Source organism: Ochotona curzoniae, unplaced genomic scaffold, assembly GCF_017591425.1.
Source record: "Ochotona curzoniae isolate NIBS_2020 unplaced genomic scaffold, NIBS_Ocur_1.0 contig_3520, whole genome shotgun sequence".
NCBI classification, from domain to species: domain Eukaryota; kingdom Metazoa; phylum Chordata; class Mammalia; order Lagomorpha; family Ochotonidae; genus Ochotona; species Ochotona curzoniae.
The window spans coordinates 25,102,053-25,115,821 of NW_024465894.1; the positions used below are offsets into that span (position 1 = coordinate 25,102,053).

At 41.5% G+C, this 13,769-nt stretch overlaps 1 protein-coding gene across 7 annotated transcripts in view; it reads left to right on the plus strand.

Moving 5' to 3' along the window:
* The window catches only part of TASP1 (taspase 1), a 233,377-nt gene that overhangs the window by 81,509 nt on the left and 138,099 nt on the right, over positions 1-13,769 (plus strand). For 5 of the 7 annotated variants that reach the window (XM_040981828.1, XM_040981829.1, XM_040981830.1 and 2 more), the window contains 2 exons: positions 2,255-2,374; positions 6,460-6,538. In XM_040981828.1, coding sequence (XP_040837762.1) covers positions 2,255-2,374; positions 6,460-6,538 — 199 coding nt within the window. The remainder of the gene's footprint in view (positions 1-2,254; positions 2,375-6,459; positions 6,539-13,769) is intronic. The other 2 variants (XR_005884033.1, XR_005884032.1) reach the window with 1 other exon arrangement.

Sequence of the window (13,769 nt, forward strand, 5' to 3'; positions counted from 1 at the left end):
AGGTTGTGGCTGAACCCGCTGAACCACACTGAGTAGACTGTAAGCATTCTCACTATAAAAAGCAATCAAGTATGTGAGGTCGTGCCTTGTCATTGGGCAATGTATAGCTGGGAAAACATTGTGTTTTGCACCATAAATGCATGCAATTTTTTTTACCTGGCAGCTGAAAAAAGAGGAATGAGCTTCTTTCAAGATTCAGAGTGCAATAGGATGAAAACTGTATTTGATTCTTCACCAGAAACAGTTCTAATTCTCTGAAACTACAGGTGAAGACAGTTGCTTCACCTTGTATATAAACAAGGGAACAGTGTGCAAAACTAACCATGGATCCATTGTCTGAATTTTGTGTTGCTGTGGTTAAAAGAGAGCTTAGGGTGTAGGTATTGTAGCATGGTAGATTTAACTTTAAGGAGTACCCCTGTATCCCATATTGTTTGAGTACTGGTCTAATTTTCATCCAACTTCCTGTTAATGCACTGGAGAGGCAGTGGGACATGGCCTAAGTACCCAGGTTCCTGGTACCTGCACCTCCCTACGCCTCTCACTCTCACTGTGCCACTCAGCCTTTCAAATAAATAAATAATACATATTTTAAACAGAAAAAGCTTAGGATCAGCAATTAGTTGCTAGGACAAAATACCCGAGGCAGCCTGACTCGCTAGAGAAAGGTTATTTCTAGGTGCTGGTGTATGGTGTTGTGAGCCAAACTGCCACCAGCAGTGCTGGCATCGAGCTCACTGCTAACGTGCCTGGGAAGCTTGACTCCTTGGGCCCCTCCCCTGCACCCACATGGGAGACCTGGACGAAGCTTCTGGCTTCAGCCTGTCACAGCTCTGGCTGTTGAGGAGCATCTGGGGAGTGAACCAGTGAGTGGAGATAAGTGTTGTGCGATTGTCAAGTAGTAGCTTAGTGCAAGCCACCGCAATTGCCACTGCAGTTTCTGGCCTTTTAGTACTATTAGCATAAAATTTTGGGGAGTAAGCTTTTGAGTTTGGGGGTGAAGATATTCTGGTTATAGTGGAGTATAGCAGTCATTTCAACCAGTTAAGCTTTTTTTTTCCTCCTTTTGGTCAAAGCCACCCTTTTGTGAGCAATAAACTGCCCAGGAAGAGAAGCGGCCCTTGTTGAACTCGGAGCAGTTGTAGCTGGCTCTTGCATAGTAGGGTTGAGGGTGGGGTCAGTTCTCTGAGGGCATGGCCTGAAGACCCAGTGATTAATAATATTACCATCTAACCTGGCTAGTGGCTAGACTATCTGTACTTTTAATATTTAGGGAAAAAATTCCCAACTGTTTACTTACAATTTTTTTTTCCTGTGTCTGTCTGGCATTACTGAACCTTGTTGGTAGCACAGCTGCCTGTAGTCACCGAGTGTAATACACCTGGACAGACAGCACATACAGGTGTCTTCTAGGGCTGTATGGGTTTCTGCCATGGTTTGTGAGCGTGTTGTTGGTACAGCAGAGATGGGAACTTACTGCAAAGTCTCTCAGAAGCAAAGACTTACAAGAGAATACAATCGCAAGGCGCTCTTCCACACTGCAGTTGCCATTTAAAAATTTAATTTTGCGAAATGCAATGTTTTCATTAATATTTAAACTCATTTTTCCCTGTCATATAAAGGGATTTTAACATTATATTCAATATTATATTTTAATATTGTGGAGAATAACAGATTGTTATGCATAATTAGAAGATATTTGGTTCAGAATTTGCAGTGGAAAATGTATTTTGGCTTAAGAAAAGTCTAAATTATGATGTATCAATGAATAATTTGAGATTACTCAATGTTCCACCTCATGAGTAGTTCAGATTTTGTTGTGCCATGATTATGCTGGAAAATACTATGCCGTGGGCCTTGCACGGTGGCGTAGCGGCTCAAGTCGTCTCCTTCAATGAGCTGGGATCCCATATGGGAGCCAGTTCTGGTCCTGGAAGCCCTACTTCCCATCCAGCTCCCTGCTTGTGTCCTGGGAAAGCAGTCGAGGACAGCCCAAAGCCTTGGGACCCTGCACCTGCATGGGAGACCCTGAAGAAGCTCCTGGCTTCAGATCGGCACAATACCGGTCATTGTGGTCACTTGGGGAGTGAATTATTGGACGGAAGATCTTCCTCTCTGTCTCTCCTCCTCTCTGTATATCTGACATTGCAATAAGAATAAATATACATATATATATATTTTAAAAGTACTATGGCGTTGTAGTGGAGTGTCCTCACCAGGCCTAGTGAATGCTCCTGCCTCTTGTGCTCCCCAGGAGAACGACTCAGGCACTTTGGATACGGTGGGCGCCGTGGTGGTTGACCACGAAGGGAATGTTGCTGCTGCTGTCTCCAGTGGAGGCTTGGCTTTGAAGCATCCAGGGAGAGTCGGACAGGTGAGCAGCTGTGGGTTTCCAGAGTAACACATGAGGTTCTCTAGCTCACAGGAAGGGGATTCTTTGTGAGCTTTACAATTAGCAGTCCTGGGTTGACTACTTTTGACTGACTGAGCAGTTGGTCCAGTGTTTAGTAGGATTCTAATCAATGTATTTATTAACATTTTCTCCCCATGTTTGTGTTTGTCTTTTTAGTAGTAAACCCTGTGTGATTGCTTTTTAAGGTACAAAAGTGATTTCAGTTGCATTTTTTTTCTATTTAAGTATCAGTAACATTTTTGATCCTGTATATTCCTCTCTGAGTAAGCATTTTAGTCATTTTTATAGAATAATCAGTATTTGCAGATGCCAATACATGGTGCCACTCAAGAAATCAGAAATGAGGAGAATTTAATTTATGTAAAATTTGTTTACTTACAGTTCATTTCATATCCTCTTTGTTCTGTGCCCCTTCTTTAATTTTATACTGAGAATGAAATTTGACAATCTGTTTGAAATACTAAGCTTTCTGAATATACACCGATTTGGCATCTAACTTAGGGGTTTAAGTATTTGTTGAATAAACAAATGAATCATATCCTCTCATGGAATCTGTTGAAGAACAGGCATGGCATGTGTTTAGAGTTAGTCATTGTATCTTGTCTTACATGTGGGTTGTGGCGTAGAGGGTTTTGTGTCCCTCACATGTGAAGCAAAATCATTGTCCCAGTTGGCTTTGGCCATGACAGTTATCAGATATTTGAAGCAAAGTGATATGGAGGATCTTTCTGCTAGCCTAGCCCAAGAGATGATTCTTGACCACCCTTTTGTATGGGCAAGCCCCCTACACTGTTATTCCAGGGAACACGGAGAGAGAAGATGATTTTGTGTTAACACTTTGCACACTGGATGGATCAAGATTGTACATCTTGTGCAATGTTTTTAGTTCACTACAAAACCCTCTGTCATGATATTTTCCCAAATTATAAAATCCTACATATTTCTCAAGTTTGGATAGGAAAGTCAAGCATGATATATTACCTTTGAAGAGTCTAGTAGAAAAAGAGAGAAAAACCAGTAGAGCAGCCTGTATTACGTTGTCATTCCCACAGTTTTCTCGCTGTTCTCTGTGTTGGCTAGCAAGAGAACAATACGGCCAAGGATAGTTCTGTCTGCATTAGACTATTACATCTAACCATGTTGAAACCAGTCTGTCATTGCACATGGGACAGTCTTGCAGAAAGAAAAACTTAAAAATTAAATGTGGTCTGTCCTACCTGGCTATTTCATGAATATATGAGTTACAATGCAAAGGAAGACGGTGGAAAAGAGGAATAAAGGTATTTACTGGAAAATACGGTACTAAAGTATGGGATCAGTCTGTCAAGATGACTGGATAAAAAAAATGGCTTTATTTATCTATTCTATCTAGAGAAATCATTATGCTTAGTGAAATAAGCCAGCCTCAAAAACATAAATGTTTTCCTTGATCTGTGCAAACTAATGCATGCAGTACAGAAAAAAAAAGTAGCCTAAATGAGTGAGATTGACATTTTGCTGTAAATAATAATCAAATCACAAATGTTAATCTCATTTTGATAGGTTGATTTTGTAGTTTAGGTATTGTGAATTGAGCTACTATAAACATGGAGGTACAAATAACTCCTCATATGTTGATTTCATTTATTTTCAGTAATTCCCCCAAAGTGGGGTGGCTCGATCATATGGTAGATCAATTTTCAGATTTCTGAGGAATCTCCTTCGTACAGTCTTCTAAAATGATTGTACTAAGTTTACATTCCCCCCAACAGTGTGTGTTAGGGTTTGTTTTTTTCCTGCCAAGGGAAGCCTGTATGTTGTTTGCTAGAAAGGCAGCCTCCACTGGCTTTTTTTCCCCCCCATTGTTTGGAAAATTTATTTATTTATCTGAAAGTCCAAGTTGCAGAAAGGCAGGAAGGAATGCTGGTAGGGAGAGAGATTTTTTCATCTCATTTCCTGTGCAGATGGCTGCAATGGCTGAGCTGGGTCGGGAGTTTCATTTCAGCGTCCCACCTGGATGGTAGGGCCCAAGTATATGGACTGTCCTCTTGGAATGTTAGCAGTGAGCTTATTGGTAGTATAGCAGCCAGAACATGAAATGGTGCCCACCAGAGGTTGTGGCTTTGCCCACTACACCACAGTGCTGGTATTCCACTGGAATTTTAAGAGATGTCCTAAAGGCCTTACTTATTATTTGCTGAGTGTAGCCTCCTGGTAAAGATAATTGTGAGGGAGAAGCGTGATGGGAAAGTGTGCAGAGTTTTCAGTTAGGAAGGAATGAGTTCTACTGCTGATGCCTCATGTCTCCATAAGTCTGGCTGACCTCACACGTATACCAGGAAGCATCCGTTGGATGGCTTATGCTGTAAGTCTGCTAGTTTTCTTTTGCAACCTGTGTACTAAATCGCTCCGGAAAGGCATATAGCTGTCATGCTGAGTGAGCAGTCTTCGAAAACAGACACATGTATTTTAGAAACAGTAACAAATTTCTCACTGATTGCCAAGGTGAGAGTGTCTTGTTTACATCTTGGCTCTTTTTACAAGGTTGCCATCAGTGACAGCTGGAAATGGGCACCGAGGGTCCCATGAACATGGTAGACTTTATGTAATTATCCTAGACTCTGATCTAATTCTCTAGAAAGGTGACATTCTCTCATGAGGTAATGAGGCTGGCAGCAGAAGGAGTGTGGGGGCTGTTTTCATGGAGATTCCTACATAGGGTAGACTGATGGAACAAGTGAATCCTCAGATCTTTGTAAAATAATAATAATAATAACAGTAGAATTTCATGGAAAGCTAACCTCTGTGATCATCATTTCCAGTCTTAGCCAATCCCCCAGTTTTCATAAGTGAGCACCCAGATTATGGTAATTTTGTGGTGTGGAAGAATCTTACTTTCTTCATTAGTTATCATGAAACTGGGTATTAGTGTAGCTTTTTTTCCCTTGATGTTCAAGCATACACTTTGGAAGTCTTCCTGTGTTTGTTTCTAAAGATCTTATTCGGCTTGATTCTTTTGTTTTTGATCTTTGCAGTGGATTCCACATATTGTTATGCCAATTTGTTTAGTCTTTTTTTTTTTTAATTACTGACTGACATGTAGATCTTGTCCCGCTTCTCATTCTTACCAAATATGTAGAAAGGAATTCTTGACCATGGCTGCTTGTATTCCTCTGTGATGGCTAACTAAGAGCTTTTCTAGCTAAGGAGCGCAGAAGTGACCAGTTGTGAATTCCCTCCTAAAGACAGAAAAGTCATTGTAGATAATGAGGAGGTGAATCCAGACATTCTAGGTGGCAGGAATGGAAAAAAATTGGAGTGATAGCCATAGTCTTGTAAAAGTTGAGTAGCTTATTGTGTCCCTAGAGATTTCAGGGGTGTAAATCTGTTCCACCACCTAGCATAGTGACTAGCTCTAGTGGTTCTCACTGTCTCCTCTCTGTTCATCTGGTAGAATGTAGTGGCACATACAGGGCTCTTTGAGACAGAGCTTTTGCAGTTCCTATTGAGAGTTTACTCAAGGGAGTCATGGGAATGTTCTTCCTGAATCAGGGTTCCACAGAAGTGGCCGGAAAACCACCTGCATCCCAGCAGCCCAGAGTGTTGGTTAATGGTTCCTATTCATGGACCTTCACCAACTACAGAACCAACACATCTAGGATGTTTATCAGCCAACTCCCCAAGGAAGTTTGTGGACCAGACAGAGAACTGTTGTTTTAAAGTCAACCCCGTTGCTTTCAAGGAGTTAGAAGAGCAGTTAGTTGACATACTGCGAAAATTTTAAAATGTTTTGTTTTGGTGAGGAACAAGCACTTCTGAGGAGACTAAGACACTTTCTTTTGCATTTTTCTGAAAAATTCATGGATTAGTGGACTAGCTGAAAGAGTAATTTTAATAGTATTAAAACCATTGTTTGGGTAAATCTTATTCAACACCTGGTATTATCATCTCGTTGTTAATCATTATTAAATCAGGCTTTGTTAAATGGATACGATTTTTGTCTTCTGTTGAATGTTTAAACTTTTGTATGATGTTTCTGGAATATTCTATTCTGGTTCTTTTTTCAGGCTGCTCTTTATGGATGTGGCTGCTGGGCTGAAAATACTGGAGCTCACAGTCCCTACTCTACAGCTGTGAGTACCTCAGGTAGTTGCTGCTTTCATGACCGTTTTTCAAACTTTGGTCTTGCCAGTTATTTAATGATGAAAACTAATATTTTTAGATATAAAGCATATGCCAAGACACTACCTAGACAGATCTTTTGTGTTCAGAATGTTATAAGGATTTTTCAGTGTCATCTTTACAAATTCTTTGCTAACAATTTCATTGTAACTCTGGAGTTAGCTGTATTAATTGTGTGTTTGTGTGTGTGTGTGAGAGAGAGAAAGAGAGAGAGAGAAATATGTAAAATATTCCTTTAATAACGTGTGATGGTACCAAATTTAGATCACAAGAGATACAAAATTAGTGAGTTCTTTTAAAAACTAGCATGTTTACATAAAACTGAGAAGGTTTTTTTAAATGTATGATTTATGATATCTATTCCTCCAACTATATTTTTTAATAAAATATAGGTACTCCTTTTTTTTTTTTTCTGCAGCTATTAGGGAAGTTATTCCCTTTTAGTAACAAATGTTTGTGGATGGGTGTTGGGTGTCCCCGAGGTGGGGAATGAGGAGCTGGGGAAGTAATGGCCAGAAATGTTATTGTCTGTCTCTGGTTTTCACAAGCTTGGAAAGATACACTTGAAGCCTCTGCCGTTTGCATGGGATACTTCTACTTGACAAAATAATACTGGTTCATCTCTTTAGCATGTTATCCCTCATGTTACAGTCCTCTAGCTTTCTCTTGAACGCCTTCATGCTTTATCATGAGGGTAGATGGATTTGGCCATCTTCTCCTCCTTTTTGTCTTCAGTTTTTTTCCACATTGCTATCACACCTCAATCCAATAACCCTCGTCTACCTATTATTTGCTTTTACGGTGATCTGTGAAGTAGGAGGTTCTTTTCTGTTTGCCTGTATAATAGATCCTGGGACTCTCTTAGCTTGTTCTGTTCCTCTGACCTACTAACTTGGCCTTCTTCAAATTCTTCCTTTATTCTTTCTTTGCTAACAACTCTGTGTGTGGGTTTCCACTGGTCACTATGTTCCTGTTTCGCTTTCTTTGGATAGTTTGGTGTTGCTGCTGTTTACGTGACTTAACTGTTCTTTCTGTGAGTATTGAGTCCCATCTCTGTTACACTAATTTTTCTTCTGAGATGCACGCGAGTCCTTTCTGATTTCACGTGAGTCCTTTGTGGTTGGAAATGTCTCTAAAGGACTGATGTATGTGCACTAGGCTTAATGTGTTCAAAGGATATCTTATTCTTTACCCCTACTCACGAACACTTTTTTTTCTTACGTTTTCTATTGCTTTCATGCCCTTAACATTCTAGTATTCTCTGAGACTTGAAAGCTTGTCACCTTCTCATCTCTGTATCTTTCTTCCATTTGTGCTACTTGGGCTTGTTATTTCAGCCCTATAGCTGCCTGCCTGCTTTCTATAACAGTCTTCTGACTATGTCAATTTCTTCCATCAATGGAAAAATAAGAGAATGAGAAACTGGCCTATCAGGCAGAGTCTGAACATAGATTAATGTCAAATTTAAGTCATACTAACATAATCGGCAAAAATTGCTTTGTAGTTTTTTGTGTTTGAAAAGTTAAGAAATGTAATCATTTTAAATGTAATTACTAGTATTTCATTGGAAGGCCATGATAATCCTGACATATGTGAAGTTTACCCCTGGGTTTTTGCATGTAACCGTGGCCCTGTGTTTGTGGAAAATTATGAACAAGCCAAAGATAAATTCATTATTTCATTTTAATTTTTCTCAAAGAAGTCTCAGTTCATAGCACGGATTGTGTTGCTTTTATTTTTATTCAGTGTGTTGCTCAGTGGGTTAACTTGTTCCATATCAGAAAGTAACTGCAAAATCTAAGTATTAGTGAAACTTCATTCTACTTAAGAGCAAATACCCGACAATTTGCCCGACTGAGTTATTTTGGGAAGGAGATTCAACCCCAGTTTCCCTCTTTTAAACCAGTCATGTGGACATTAGAGTAAGAATGTATTTTATGGGTTTGACTGTTAAGCAGAAGGCCCTGGGTTAGCAAAGCCAAACTTGAGGTTGAAGTCTCCCGCTTCCCCATCCTTCTCCCATCGTGTTTCAGTTCAAAATAGCTTCGTGTGATTCGTGACATCTTATATAGCCATTTCCCTTGGATACCGGGCTTGTTATGTTACAGTTTTCTCCCCAAATGAAAAGATTAACTGCTGTTAGCCCAGAGAACATGGTTATGATCGACATATTAGCTTTTCATTACTACGAGAAATACAGAGAGAAGCTGCTCATGGAGGAAGGTTTCTTTTTGGCTTATGGTTTTAGAGATTCATAGTCAAAGCTCAGGCAATCTCATCGGTTTGTTGTCTGAGGAAGATGCTTGGGAAAGAAAAAGAGCACAAGGTGAGCCAGGCAGAAGAGAGTGAGGAGCTGCTCCAGCTCAGGCTTGAGTAATGACACTACTGTGGGAGTTACCCTCTGGGGTACCCTCATCATGACCTGAGACCTCTCATTAGATACTTCCACTGGGTGGTTTAAACTTCTCTGCGAGATTGAGAGCCTATTCTGCTCATACCATATCAGCTGCATAGATCTCCAGTTTGTCCTATCTGTGGGACTTTGTGTCATGACCTCGCTCTTGGATCTTGTGAGGTTATTACTAGACGACAGTGGGAACACAAGGCAGAGTCGGGTGACCAAGTGCTAAGAAAGAGAGGGCACAGGGTTTTGTAAGCTTTTTGGATGAAATGAAGACCTGTGCCTTAGGCTGTTGCAGAAAATCCAGAGAGCTGGCCTACATTTTAGGTTTATGTATCTTGGAAGGTGATAATTGAAAGCGGAGAGAAGATGGTTAGTTCTGGTCAGCAGAGGACTCTCAAGGCCAGGCAGGCGAGTTGGTCATTAGCCTGGGGGGTAAACTCCAGCATCTTGTTCTCATCACTGGGTGGGGAGGGGTGGAGTTGGGCAGTAGGAGCTGATCTGGCAAACTCGGCCTGAAGTCTGGCATTGTGGAATTTTACCTTGCTAGGAACGAAGCAGAGTAGATTCTTCCAGACTCACTAGCTGGGGGACCTGTGCAAGAGGGTATTTATAAACCAGTAATGACATCTCTCACTGATGTTAAGGATTGAATGAGTTGATATGTGGAAAACAGTGCATTTCTTGGCCCAAAGTAGGGAGTTTAAAGCTCCCTTTTATAAGATATTCCATTGTTTCTACGCCACCATGGAGCAAAAAAGACAGTCAAGACACTGCTTTCTCAGCACTTAGCCATTGTTACTTTACAGTAAAACAGAACTGGGGCTATTCCTTCAATGAGAAGTATTTGTTCCACTAATAACAGTCATGCCTCATTATTGGTTGCAAGCCTGGTTGTGTGTGCTGTCATTTTAATCTTCAGCTCTTTATCATATGGTAATCCTCTGAAATGGCAGGTAAACTCACTGCCTGCAGCTTCACCGTGGTTCTGCCTGGAAGGAGCAGCCCCTGGGGATAGCCTGTGTAGAGAAGCAGCCTGGAGGACAGACAACCATCAGGGTGAACCTCCTGACCCCAGAAACCTTAAATGTTAAGAAAAAAGAGTATATTTTAGAGTGTATTAATTACAGTAAAGGCTTTTCCTATTTTCAGGTTACAACCCCCCCCCTTTTTTTTCTGTTTTGATGAAAGTGCATCATTGGTTTCATGCTTTCCTGAGGCTGTGAGAAGAAACGGAGGCTGTAGGTATGTTGGTGTCTCCAGAACACCTGGCACAGAGCCTCGCACATGTTAAGTGCCTAATAAACAAATAAAAAGGAAGAAATGCATGTGCAGTGCCAGCCTCGTTCTAGAAAGATGCTTACAGCTTCAAAAAGATTATTCGCCATGGAATTCCTCTAAATAGTGTTTGAAAATATGATTCAATTTGCCAAATTCGGCCTCACACATCATTTTTCAGTCACACATCAGATGCTTAATGTAAGGTACATCTGTAGCCCATGTCTGGCAATGGAAAGGAAGAGCAGCTTGAGGATTAGAAGATCAGAAGGAGGGAAAAAAGCAGGAGATGAAGTTTATGCTCTGCTTGACCTTAATGCTGGTCTTCTGTTACTTGTCTCTGCAGCTCTGTTTTTTTCTTAAAGAGAAAGCAGTGAATCCGGGGATACTTGCTGGCAGCTGATTGGGGATCACAAGGTGTAGGCTCAGTCTCCCTTTCTTACTGTCTTTTGGCATGAAGAAAATTGTGCTACCTTGTTTCTTGTCTGAAGCTCAGTGATTCATGTTTTCCTTTTTTTTAAAAAAAAAAAAAAACCTTTCGTAGCTTTGGCTTTAGGTTGTCTTGGAACCTGAGATCTGTGAGAGCGATGGGTTCCGGCAGGAGCTTCAAGGTGGTTTGATTAAAAAAATTGTAAAAACCGAGAACAGCTTCATTCCTTAACATTTCCTAGCTAACAATTGGAATCTCCTCCCCAAGAGTGGGGAACGTGTGCCATTCCCCCTATGTTTTTCACCTTGATTAGCAGCCGTCTGGGAGACAGAATGGCTTCAGAATAGAAAACTTTGGCCCGTGTGCCCTTGTCGGGGTGCTGGAAAACCATGTGTCATAGAAAGTTGTTCCATGACGTCTAGTAGGCCATTGCTGGGCTGCCTGCAAATGGCACAGGGCCATTGCTCCTGGGGTGTTTGGGGAGGTGTATGGGGATGCCTGCTGTCAGCTTCCCTTCTTAGCAGCAGTCGATGTTGCTCCCTTGTACCTCCTGTGTCCCAGTCCCTCTAGGGGAGTTCAAGCACTGTGTGCAGGTCTCTCAGGGATCCAGTCTGTCTTCCAGCTCTTCTCTCATTAATTAGCAACCTTTCAAAGTAAAACGTGTAAAGCAGTTGTCTGCACTTGTTTTATTATTTGTCTTACTGCTGTCCTCCTGCACCCTTGAGTCGTCTTCAGTTAAGATTCTACTGGCATTGCACCAATCTGTTCTTGTCGAGATTACTAATTGCCTTCCAGATGGACTGGTTATGTTGGAGTCCTAAGAGCAGTATTTTGGCACAGCTGGCTCTGATTTTCTGCTGAAAATGTTGCTCTGTAACTACGAGAGAACCACAGTCTCCGGTCTTCCTCCCACCTTGATGGCTGTTAATGGTTCTCATCTTTCTGACCATTCAGTGTTGGGAGAGCTCCCAGGTCTAGTCCTTGAACCAAGTGTCTGTGTGTTCATTCCCTTGGTGTGCCACCCAGTCTGATGGCCAAGTACCATCTGTATGCTGATAGCATCCATATTTTTATCTCCCAGACTCTCATTTTTTTGATGTCAGGTCAAAATCTTGGTGCCATCTTTACCCTCTTGCCTATCTCACTCACAAGCCAACCAGCAACAGACCCTGTCTATTCTCTCAGTATATTTGGAGTCCAGCTGCTTCCTGGTTCCTACCCAGAACTGCCAAAAGAGTGAGGTACTATCATTTCTAAGATGGATTGTCTCTGTAGTTTGCTGCTCGTTTCTGGTTTTGCCCCTGTTCCCTTCATACAGGTGTCAGTACTGGAGTTGGTGTTCCACTCTAACTCAGATCAGGTCACGCTTTTTGAATGCAGCTTTTGTTACCTAGCTGCTTCCTGTTTTCCTTGAAGAGAATGCCGAAGTCCTCCTGTAGGGCTTGTAGAAAGTCCTCTGTAGGACCCATAGAGAATCCTCCTGCAGGCCTGTAGGGAGTCCTCCTGCAGGGCCCATAGGCCTTGTCTGAAGTCTGCTGTAACTTTCTGTGAGATTCTTGCTTCCTCATGCCCAGCTGTGTTGTCCACTTTTACCTCAGACATGCCTTGATGTTCCTATTCCTACCCTTGCCTTTTCTTTCTTTTTTTTTTTATTACATTGGATTTTGTAACACAGTTTCATAGGCTCTGCGATTCCCCCAACCCCTCCCTGTTCCTTCCCCCCATGGTGGATTTCTCCACCTTATTGCAGTGTTACAGTTCAAATCCAATCATAATTCTTTCATTGCAAGCATGTATTTTGCATGGAGTCCAGCATCTTATTGTCCACATAAATTCAACAATTTCATGGGGAGACCATCTCTGGTCTGAAGGCAGAGCTGGAAGAATATCATCCAGACCAATTAAAAGCCACAGTATAACATCAACAACTGTTTACAACCTTATGGAATTAAATGACATGGTATTGAATGACCAATATGTTAGAAAATGCAAGTTCTTAACTACATCCTGTGATTACTTCATTGATATTTCAACTTTAGTTTGTACACAACTGGCTGCTACACACCTTAAAGTGTCTATTTTCATTTTTGTATTTAGTAGTTTATAGTGTTGAAGCATAATTTTTACTGAACTTGGTGGATTTGGGGATAGTCCATGTTGGCTTATAACTCTAACAAGGCAAATGTCAACAGTTGAGACGCAGAACAGTTTTAGGAGGGGTGTGCAGAGAAATCTTCAATACTTCAGTGAGGCGTTACTTATGTTCATGTCCTGCCTAGTAAGGTATATGTGAGTCCAGGGTAACCGTTTCCTGTTTGGTACTAAGCTTTTGTTGTTGTTCTCTGTCTATGTAATCTAATTTTTTTTTTTTGGGGGGGGTGCTTTGGAGCAACCCTGATGGTGATTCCAAGAGAGGGTAGGGACCCAAAGTTGGAACTAAGGACCAGAGAAAGCTCCTCTCCCTAGTCCCGAAGGAAGTGTACTATTTTTCTGTTTCTGCGGACCGCTCAGGGCTCCTGGCTGTTGTTCTGATGACATTGGCTCCTGTGGGGTAGGATTTGGGATTCTTCCATCCCATTTGGTAGATCCACACGGGAGTGGTTGATCTCAGAGTTCTTGGCCTCAGAAGGCACTCCAATTTCCCGTGATCTGCTTGGCAGTTGGGATATAGTTCTATGCTCCTACCCTTGCCTTTTCTACTCTCTGTTGTAGGTCCCTACCCCTACCTCATCAGATGTTTATTCAGCTAGTCCATGTTACAGTGTCTTATTTAAATATGTAATTCATCCTTTAACCAGTGGTGCTCTGTCCCCTTCCATGATTTGTCTTTTCCAGAGCATTGCATCATCTCTAACATTTTTGGTCTTTACAAAAGATACAAAGTGACATCTCCATCATTTATTTCTTTGTTTTCTCTCCCACTGTGAACTCTGAGGGTTGGAAGTTTTCATCAAACTTATGCATTGTTAGGCAAATGATTACTGGGGGCAGTGAGCTCGTGAGCACTGAGAGCAAGGTAAGTGAAGATGGAGAATAGTAATAGTGTATTCTGGTCTTTGGGTTGGGCATATTTTCTAAGAAGTAGA